At 43.0% G+C, this 11,361-nt stretch overlaps 1 protein-coding gene across 1 annotated transcript in view; it reads right to left on the bottom strand.

Annotated features, from left to right (window-relative positions):
• Positions 1–8,798, bottom strand: part of DARS2 (aspartyl-tRNA synthetase 2, mitochondrial) — a 24,690-nt gene extending 15,892 nt beyond the window's left edge. Inside the window, exons 1-8 of the mRNA XM_018555541.1 lie at positions 8,616–8,798; positions 7,634–7,733; positions 5,176–5,242; positions 4,020–4,121; positions 3,682–3,777; positions 2,641–2,764; positions 1,818–1,864; positions 1,305–1,411 (exon numbers count right to left, since the gene is read on the bottom strand). Coding sequence (XP_018411043.1) covers positions 1,305–1,411; positions 1,818–1,864; positions 2,641–2,764; positions 3,682–3,777; positions 4,020–4,121; positions 5,176–5,242; positions 7,634–7,733; positions 8,616–8,754 — 782 coding nt within the window. The 5' untranslated portion in view covers positions 8,755–8,798. The remainder of the gene's footprint in view (positions 1–1,304; positions 1,412–1,817; positions 1,865–2,640; positions 2,765–3,681; positions 3,778–4,019; positions 4,122–5,175; positions 5,243–7,633; positions 7,734–8,615) is intronic.
• Positions 8,799–11,361: the final 2,563 nt, after the last annotated feature.

Raw genomic sequence — 11,361 nt, 5'->3', positions numbered from 1 at the left:
TGAAGAGGAACTGCTCCCGAAAGACTCTGCAGGAACACATTTCTGGGACTGTTAATCTCTTGTGTCTCCCATAGTGCCTGGTGACTGCTGTCATGACTGGACACTGGTGACTGCTGTCATGACTGGACACACAAGTCACGTGGGTGTCGGTGGGAGTAACCACCAAGAGCTGCAGGGGACACAGGAGATCAACAATTCCAGAAGTGTACATCTGCAGAGACGTTGAGGGCCGATTCCTCTTCACTAGAGTAATGTTCAATGAGCAGGGAGCAGGAGAGACAAGTATTTACCTCCTTACAGATAATCCCCACCCCCCACCTTTAATTTTGTCACTTTAGGTATTTCAGACCTTCAACTATTGTTCATTTAATGATCCTGACAAGACAGCAAACATAGCTTCTGGTTAAAGGGACATTAAACCCTCCGATTTGTTAACATAAAACAATACTGTAATGTGTGCCTTACTGTAATCCATGGTTGTTTCCCTTCTCTTTGCTGCTCTTCCTTTTAAATCTGTATCTCTTCTCATGCTGGGCAGAACTTCTGTTTTGCAGCAGACTGCCTAGTCTCTGAAATGGATACACTGTGTCTGTGTGTTGGTTTGAAACCTGAGCCAGCACTACAGGAAGAGGCAACCAGCTGCAAAGGGAAGTACTCCCCAAGCATGAGAAGACATGAGGATTTAAAAGGAAGAGCAGCATAGGGAAGGGAAACTACCATGGATTACAGTAAGGCACACATTACAGTATTGGTTTATGTTAAAAAATCTGAGGGTTTAATGTCACTTTAAAGAAAACTACCCACAGCTGATCTCCTTCACAAAATGCTAATTGCCTGACTGTCTCTGTTCATTTTCAGTCACTAACCCAAAACAAACATGCAGCACAAGTCCAGAACGTCCAGATCTGCATACTTTTTCCGGGTCAGTACATTTAATCCAGAACTCCAGATCTGCATAGTTGTTCTGGGTCAGTAAATGTATTCCCAAAACAAACGTGCAGCACTTCCAGATCCAGATCTGCACCCTTGTTCTGGGCCACTAATTTGAGTCCAGAACTCCTGATCTGCATACTTGCTCCGGGTCAGTGATTTTTATAAAGCTAATTGTGTGACAGCCAAGTTTGTAGCATTTTCAGAAGGAAAGGTCAACATTGGAAATAAAAGCATGTTTCTCAGTGTAGGTTTTCTGTAACATTTAAATATAAATTCACTTTAATAACATTAACAAATGATATGATCAACTAAAACAAACGGTAGCCATAAGGAAAAGGAGTTGAACTGACTAATGTACTTTGCAGTCTCACCTGTCCAGTCCACCAACCATAAGAAGTTGTTTGAACTGCTGAGGGCTCTGAGGCAAAGAGTAAAATTTGCCATGCTCCTGGGTTGGCACCACAAATTCTTTAGCACCCTGGCAATAAAAAAAACAAATTGGGTCATAACAATGAAAGAAGGGATAAGTAAGGAGAGACAGCTCCATATACAACCAGTGATATAGGATGGGCAATTCCTTCCATAAAGAAGTGGTATGTGTGTGGAGAGGAACGATCAGGCTGAGTACACTGTGCAGAGCCAGACAGAGATCTCCGATACATTACTATAGGAAGACTGATAATACGGACAGATACTTCACCTGCACATATTCAGTAATTCAGCTTCCATATTGCACTTTACAAGTTACAGCCCATTAGGTGAGCTGACGACCGCAGGATTCGAACCCTGGTCTCCAGCAAATCTTTCATTCATTCAGTTCACTGCTCTTACCCAAGGAGCCACTGCCCAGTCCCTGCACAAGACAAGCAAACCAGAGCACATACCCCCGGGGTTCTTTTAAACAAAGTTGGTGTTTCAACGTCCACAAATCCTGAAACAAAAGAACACACTCTTGTAACTCATCATACAAAATAAATCTTCACACTTTGCATATAAATGGCAAATAAGGACACAGCAGGAACTCAGACATGTTACAGAAGGAAGGTATACCTTCTCATACAGATATTATGCCTCTAGCGTCTCCCTCACCATTGGTATTGCCAAAATTAATAACAATAGCAGTTTGGTTTACGTAAATTTGTAAAACAGAAATTGTGTATATAGAAGACCAAATATAAATATTAGTTTAAAAGCTTCAACTAAAAATAAATTTTAAAAAAGGAGAATGCAAGAAAACCATGCTTCCAATATACCAGCCATAATGTCCTCTATATGAATCCATTGCAGGCTGGTTCTTTTAAATATTGATATTATTGTAATATTAAAGTAGATTTCAAGTCAACAGAACACAAATAAGAATAGTGTAATAAAGATGGCAATGCTAATGTATGAGCTAAATTCCTTTTTTATGTCAGTCATGCGGCAGCTCTTTTATTGATCTGTGGACAAAGGCTCTGGAAGAAGAGAATCACTTCGTCTCTCCCTCCCTGAGCCACTTCGTTCAAGCCTAGAGGGCAGTACAAAGGGTACTGTTAGGCAGACTTCCCAACAGTACATGTGGGCGCTGTGTGCGTTGGCATATACAGCTCCAGCCCACCTACAGGAGTGCTGAAAGGGTGACATCAATATAGAATACTGCAGCAGTGAAGGAAGCGTTGTTACCCTTAAAAAGGAAATGAAAAAGTGACACCAAGAACTGACACTTACCATGCTGGTTACACAGATATTCTCTCATCTTCATCACCATCTTGGACCTTATTCTGAGGTTGTACTGGAGCCGGGCACTGCGAATGTCCAGATAACGGTATTGCATTCTCAAAGTTTCTGATTTCTGGTAGTAAAATACAATTTTTAAAACACTGTTCAGTGTGATGTCAGTCATATTTGAAAATGTAGCATGCAAATAAATATACACACCAACTCTGTCTCTGGGGTTAAATGGTGCTATGTCCATACGAGTTTGCTTTAATGCTGCCCAAATCATCTTCATGTGCTTACCTTGTATTCACTCCACCAGAAGCAAAGCCAAGTATCAAGACTTGGAGCTTACACAGTGCTGAGGACTCTCTCCCCGTCCCCACCTAAAGCTGGCCATACACCTATAGATTATCTGCAGATTTTCTGTGGTCAGATGAAAAACGCGCAACAGATTCCTCCATCTATGCTAAACTGTGTGAATGGAGGAATCTCCCACTGGGCCAGGCTTCAGTATCTTGCTAGTCGGCCCCAGTGGCTGTCAACATATCTGAACAATCTGATTGGATGCAGGCATTACTTGGGTGTTTTGAGAGCCAGTGGGGCCAACTAGCAAGATACTGAAGCCTGGCCCAGTGGGAGATTCCTCCATCCACACAGTTTAGCGTAGATGGAGGAATCTGTTGCACGTTTTTCATCTGACCACAGAAAATCTGCAGATAATCTATAGGTGTATGGCCAGCTTTACAGTGCTAGAAACCTGAGCAGCCAATTACCAAAGCTGTTAATGTGGGAATGAGTCACGTGCCCCTCATACATGGAAGTACCATGTATTTCACCTCACTGGTAATGTCCACACATAGCATCAGGAAAACATGGGGAAACCATTAAAATTTACCTGTATGCGCTGCATGAGCAAAGCTCAGGTCAGCTTTAAATTAGCAACTTTAGTGGTTGTAATCAGAGGTCCTGAGTATTAACCTTAACACACAAATGTAAAATCAATAACAGATGTGTAGGGGAAAAGATAAATAGGACAAAGCTAAGAATCACCTTCACAAAGTCTTTAATCTCAAAGGGCAGCGGTCTGCAGGGGTTCAGGATCTGCACTTCCTTCACCTGAACTTCAATGGCTCCTGTGGGCATATTCTAGAATCAGAACACACAGTACAACTGGTAAAAGACAAACAGAATAATGACAGACTATGTAAACACTGAACAGTAAAATTCTACAAAATGCAAGTACCCAAAATAAGGTTACAACAACCACAGACTGTAAGATCATCCCTCCTTTAGTTTTACCAACATCTATTGTTGGTAAAACTAAAGGAGATCGTACATTGTACAATCAGATTGCAACTTGAGACTGATAAGAAAAAGGAAAGACTCACAGGATTCTCCTGGCCAGACGGGCGGGCTATGACTGTTCCCTTTACCAGGAGCACGGACTCTAAAGGGGTCCTTTTCATCTGATTCCTCACCTCAGTGCCATGCTGCCAAAGAAAAAAAAAATAAAAAATCAGGGAAAGCAGATTAAAGTATCTATAAAATGAGAGGATTTAAAAGACAACACAATACAAAATAGCACATCTCTGTTATGGACAGGCAAGGAGCTACGCCTCACTAAGCCTTCAAGGCCATCCATAACCCCGCTGGGGAGCTCTCCCCTTTGCCAATGGAAAGCTGTAACAGATAACATTCAGACAGCATAGAAGTTCTGTTTCATGTATATTCTAGTGTATAGGAACGTATGTAGTTGTCTTTGTCCTATGTAGCTCACATGTAAATTCAAGTTCAGCCTGTGATGCCTTTGCTGGGATAGGGATAACTCAGACCACCGGGGCCCAGATCAGCTACACCCCCCACAGTATGGCATCCATGGAGGCTGCCTTTTCTGCCTCAGGCCGGCCCTGGTCCCAGGACAACAGCACAAGTGAAGATCAGATAACCTAGGGGTAGGCAACCACAGCACTCCAGCTGTGGTGAAACTCCAAATCACATCATGCCTTGCCTCTGGGAGTCATGCCTGTGGCTGTCAGAGACTTGCAATGCCTAATAGGATGTGTAGTTCAGCGACAAATGGAATGCCGAAGTTGCCTACCCCTAAGATAATCTTTTCTATAGAAGTTGAGCTTGGTTCAATGCCACCTCCTGCCTATTGGTCAGTGAAGCCAACTAAACGCATTAAGGGACCTATAGGCAGAATAAAGAGGTGGTAGCAAAGGAGACAACTTTGACGTTTACAACACAAGTAAAAGATATGTATATAAATTCAGCTGCCTACGTCTCTGGATCTACTGATTTTAAACGTGGCTTTCACTGAAGATAACCTCTGCTTATGCAGCTTTACATCTTATGCCCAGGCTTGTGATGACCATACACTCAATCGGTTATATTAGGTGATGAGCTCAGATATTGGAAACAAGGAAACTTCTATTTCTTGGAGCTCTCTAATTCTTGCTAGAGACACTATTTGGTTCCTGATCAAAGCTGCACTTAATCTTATAGACAAATCCCAACCAGACAGTCAACTAACAGCATGCATACCTCCTCCTCTGGGAGAATAACCTGCGTCAGTCCATGGAAATCCCTCAGTATAAGAAACATATCTCCTCTGTGGAAAGAAAAAAAGAGGGGGTATTATTAACAGGACCATGATTTCAATCCATACATTAATAAACAATAGTTCTCTACAAGGGGACCACCTGCAGATCTTGGCTGTCTTCCCCATTGGTCACTCTGTCACTGCTCTGGATACAACACTTAGAAGAGAATTAAACAAAACTGGAAAAGCCAAATCTGGAGGAGCTGTGCTTGGTAACCAATCAGCTACTATCTTTCATTTTCAAGTCTTAGCTGAGCAAACTAAAGATAGAAGCCGATTGTTTGCCCACCGGCAACTGCTCCAGTTTTGATAAATCCCCCCCTTTGTCTTTTTAGCAGTTTCACATCCTATCACAGCGTTCCGTTGGGGAAGATATAGAATGAGGATGTAAAAGAGGTTTTTATCTTATACAGATATTAATACAACTGCTAAACAACTGATGGATTGTAAAAGGTCCAACACAACCTACTAAGAATGTCTGTTTATATCCACCCAGATTTTCCCTTAAAAACCTGGCAAAGGTTCTAACATTTCCTCACTTTATCCAAAGTGCTTGGAGTTTGCCATAAAGCATACTTCAAGGCAAAAAAAAAATAGAAATCTACAATACATGCAGAGTTTTCAATGTTTTATGTCTTTACAAAGCCCCTACAAGTACAAATATACCTTATAAAAAAAAAAAGAGTTAAAATACCTTATAATCTGCAAAAAAATGCACTCAATTCTTGAGCCCTGCTGTGTGTGGACTGGGTGGTGTCAGTACTGCCTTATGTGTTTTGCTAAACTACTCAACCACTCTCTACAACATAAAGGCTATTCATTCTGTGGTTCAAGATAACAAATCGGAAGGCTGCTTGAGGTAACACAGGGATCGAGCAGAGGACGCAGGACAGCTCTGAATGTCTGATAAGATCAACAGGGTTTTTATTCTTGCACTTATCAAACAAACAAACACGGCAAATATTTCTCACAATATATTTAACAGACCAAAATGAAACAAATAAGAGAAGTTCATTGTTGGGGTTTCCATCCACTTATAACAGATGCACCAAGTAGAAACAGTTGTAGTATACATGTATCAGTGTCTCTTTACAATAAATGTCTAAGACCAAACAGTATTGCTGCCAGTGAATCCATCTAAAACTGGCCATACACCTATAGATTATCTGCAGATTTTCTATGGTCAGATGGAAAAAGTGCAACAGATTCCTCCACCTACGCTAAACTGTGTGGATAGAGGAATCTCCCACTGGGCCAAGCTTCAGAATCTTGCTAGTCGGCCCCGCTGGCTCTCAAAATACCGGAACAATCCGATTGGATGCAGGCATTGTTCAGGGATATAAACAGCCAGCGAGACCGACTAGCAAGATACTGAAGCTTGGCCCAGCAGGAGATTCCTCCATCCACACAGTTTAGTGTAGATGGAGGAATCTGTTGCACGTTTTTCCATCGGACCATAGAAAATCTGCAGATAATCTATAGGTGTATGGCCAGCTTTATGCAGAGCTAGACACAACGCTGGGATGTTCTAGAGACCCATCAGGTGAATCTGATGGGTCGCCCCACTGCGTGCTGTTGTCCCACACATAGATCATCACAGAACTAGATTGTCTCTATGGAGATGCAGTGGCACACTGGTGTCCTGCACTGCAAGATAGCAAAGGCTGGATTCACCAGCAGTGGCAATGTTAAGCCATCGTTGTTTATTTTGAAGAGAGAGACTGCCCTTCGAATACATACATCCATCCTTACAATTGTGACTAATTCCATGAGATGTCACTAACATTTATTGGTGGGCCTGTTTGTATACATGGATTTATAAAGACAGAAGACTGCCTGCCATCCTGATCCTTCCTTTACTACCACCAGGTTAGTTACCAGCCTAGATTTTACTGGGTAGAGAAGGACCAGGATATCAGCCCAGGTTCCTTGTAAGGGAAGGCACCGTAGAATAGCTGGAGAGTCTGTTTTCTGTGTATGAACAATCCATGTCCTTGCACTGTAACAACAATGAAGGGAATTTATCAAAAGTGGGACAAAAACTGGAGCAGTTGCACATGGCAACCAATCAGCTTCTCTCTTTCATTTTCAATTCTTAACTGAACAAACTGAAGAGGGGAGCTGATTGGTTACCATGCACAGCTGCTCCAGATTTTGTCTGCTCCAGTCTTGATAAATTCCCCCCAATGTATGTACATATCTTATTGAGGAAGTCATTCCTTTACTATGCCATTCAAATCCAGATAGTGCCTATACAATACCTACAAAGCAAGTTACTGGATTCCACACAAGGGAATGTAGGCCGTTATATTTTGGATGACATTCCCCCTCATTTCTATCGTTGAGAAAAGAAAAGGAGACTGTACGTAGCGCAAAATTCTGCATGCACCCAGCACTCACCTCTGATACTGAAGCCAGCCGCACAACGTGACTTCCTGACCCACGTGAGCTGCGTTCAATTCTCCACATGTGTGTGACCGAGAAACAAAGCTGCTCAAATCTGCAGGAAAATATAACAAAACAAATCATTCACATAGAAGAGCGGTGGCCATCTTCCCTGATACAGAGGGACTCCAGTGCAGCCCCTGACATCACCAAAGGGCCACACATAAAGGCTGATTTACTAAAGAAACTCAGAATGTTCACAGTAAATCGTGTGAATAATGAATCCAATTAGAAAAACGTGTGAATTCTGGGTAAACGTTGTGTAAATCCTGTGTGAGAACATTTAGAAATAGATCCCTATGTATTTATTATTGGATTCTGAAATATTGATATCAATGTGATTGTGATCACTCGCAGTCTGGACAAACAGTTCCTTGATTGTTCCATTATAGGCAAGCAGGTGTTTTAGAATGAGCCCAATGAAGAATAATCTTACTCTGTCTTTACCTATTTTCAGAGCCACCGAATACGTTTTATATTCTGTTAAAATAATGTCCTTCAAATCAGGCATGGAAATATTTACAGTGTCAATCTGGCCATACACGGTTAGAGTGTCAGGTGTCTGACCGGAATTGGCCAAAATTCCAACAGTGGGTGGTCCTGCCGGCAAGACAAAAGTTGAACTCTCAAATTGACTTTTATAGCCGTAGCTGGGTTGGGCAAACACTAACTGCAGCCAATCAGCTGCAATTCCTGTTTGAGTATTCTGACAGCAGTAGGTCACCGGCAGTCAGAATACAATAGCCCAGCAGGGAGGGTTACCTCCATCCACGCTGTTAGATTCTATTAGATTTCTTTTCCTCGGCCTGCAGGCAGATGTATGGCCAGCTTTAGCTTGTCACCTGTACCAACAGACGCCGCCACTTTATTAAACTGATTATAGGAACCCCATCACAGATACTACTGGAACTACCTTGAATAGTAAAGAATCTCTCACCTGGAGTTTTGGGACTGCCATGATTTGTACCAGAACTGGCAGCCTGTATCCTGTGCACCAGGCAGAAGCTTCTGATAACCTGCCGTCTGCTTACAGCTCCACAACCAATCAACAATCTGAGACCAGCACGAAGAGCCATTGTATGTTCAAAAGGGCCGGCCGGCCATCAACATGCGTTCAATATGCCTGTGACATGGGGGCGGAATGTGAACTCTCCAGTGACGTCTCCTTCCTTAGACAGCAACTTACTGCAAGACAAAACAGTCACACATTTTTGTTATTATAATACAGGATTTCTATAATGCCAACAGTGTGTGCTGCACTTTCCAATACAAAGGGAGACAGTTACAATACTAGTCCAAATAAGATAATTAGGTGGGCCCTGGTAGTGAGAGCTTACAATCGGAAAAGGGAGGAGCAAGTGACAGAAAAAGGTAATAACTGTGTGTGGAGAGGAGTTGACGGAGAAGGTCAGTTTGGTTGAGGTGGGACAGGATTCCCTGTAAAGAGGACTTTTACACATGGATATCAATGTCCGTTGCATCACAACCCAAAGAAAAGAAATATTAGGTCTTATTCACACTTATGAGGCGTCATCTCCAGAAGCAGGATTCCTGCAGCAAGAATCTGTGTAATGCTGCGGCAGGAGACACAGGTCACATCTGGACAGCTGCGGCCGCCTGTACATAGCAAGCGGCCCCAGCTGTCCATCCGTGTTCAGATATATCACACATGGAGAGACAGACTATCACCTGGCGATCATTTGTATCTAGCTGCAGGTATTAGATCCATGTGTGATTACAGCTAGGGATGCACCGCTACCGATACTAGTATCGGTATCAATGCCGAGTATTTGGACGAGTACTCGTACTCACCCAAATGCTCCGATGCCTAGCCTTATACCTCCGGTATCAGGAAGCCGGGCAGTGAGTTATTACACGCTGCCCGGCTTCCTGATTGGCTGGGAAGCCAGCTCCATGGGTTTCGCGCAAATCTGACTTTAAAAGTGGAAATACACTTTAAAAAGCAAGAAACAGGAGTACAAAAACACAATGTCAGGGGCTACCATAATATTTAAATGTGATGAAAGTTACCTGATTCTCCAGTGCACAAAAGTTACCACTACAAAATGACCTTATGGGCACAAGGGAACCCCAATGTAATTGTCAGATTACCCTTTTCACGTGCTTCACCTGTAACATTGTACTGGTCATCATATATTCAGAGACGGTCAGAAGGTGGGAGAGGGCGGGGCCAAGTGCTGACTTCAAAGGGGAAGTCACTATTATGTTCAGCATCTTCTAAGTCTTTCCTCCCCAGCCTGAGGCTGGGTTCACACCTAGGCGTATCGAATATGCGCGTTTGTTGCGAGATTCGCTGTAAAAAAACGCACGACAAACGAGCGTTTCCGAGGGCTACTTGGCTGTATCCCAATGGAAACGCGCGACAAAAACGCCCCAAAGAAGCTCCTGTACTTCTTTGGGCGTAGGACATTTTGTAGCGCTTCATACGGCCTGTAATACGCCCAGGTGTGAACCATACCCATAGGAAATAATGGGATTACGGTGTTTGAACGTTTTGCAGAGCGTTCGAACACGCTTCCAAACGCCCAGGTGTGAACCGGGCCTTAAACGAGCCATCAACTACCTATTTAGCCACATGTACTGCGAAACAATTCAATTCTCAAAGATCAAAACAAAAGGACCTAGCACATGGGCACTGTGTCATATATATGGAATACAGACTCCCCCTGTCGCACACAGTGCTCCCTCCCACCAGCTCATATGTCCTATAGTGACATAGGAGACAGTGGGAGAAACCACAGTGTATGGTGGGGGGAGCAGGCTCCACTCATAGACAAATGTAGAATATTTGCAGTGGACGGGAAGCATTGAGGAGGCAGAGATTTAGCAAACACGCTACCAGGAAAGGTGAGTATATCCCGTGTTATGTTACATACAGAGTGAAGTTGTGCTGACGGGGTCACTGTAAGTGAATTACAAGTCTCTGTGCTCCAAATAAACCATAGCCTACAAATGTGCACAATTATACTACAAGACACTAATTGATATTTACAGACATATGTATGTCATATATGTGATCATACATGGCTCTCTGACCTTCATTTCATTTATAAGTCAGGTGACCTTCCAGTTCCCAGACACAACAAACCTTTAAAAAAATCAATTCATTAAAATGAGTGAGTACAAAAGAGCCTAAAAGTATTAAAAATAACACAAATCACCAAATATTACAAGGAGGTCATCGTATGAGTATGTAACATTTACCTGTCAGTGTCTACACATCAAGCAGCGTGGCGACTTCCTTTCTGAATCACGTGATGCAATCCAGGAGCTATCACCCACACACCACGTGACACCGTCACCCACACACCATACACATAATATGCTCAGTTTTTCATTTCAAACATTACACTCAACGACAGCACGCCTAACACATATCTCTCCCTACAGTACCAGCCAGTACACAGAACACACAGCGAATATCATACTTCACATTCGAGCTGCCGATAATACAGGGCGGCCATCTTTACTAAGGGCACCTAGCGTATTAACCACTGCCGCGTATTACGGAAGTGTCCTGCGTTCCACGCCTCGCTCTGGGGAGCCAACCTAACATCCGGGAAGCGAGGGGGAATTTGAAATTGTAACCGCCAAAATGGAGGTGGATCCCTCAGTGTATGTGCGACACTGAGCCGGCGAGAGACTCCGCTTTCAATTTTTTT

This window comes from Nanorana parkeri, unplaced genomic scaffold, assembly GCF_000935625.1.
Source record: "Nanorana parkeri isolate BGI_ZX_2015 unplaced genomic scaffold, ASM93562v1 scaffold201, whole genome shotgun sequence".
Lineage (NCBI taxonomy): Eukaryota > Metazoa > Chordata > Amphibia > Anura > Dicroglossidae > Nanorana > Nanorana parkeri.
Note: the sequence above shows the minus strand (reverse complement) of the source record. Positions and strands in the feature narration are given on the sequence as shown.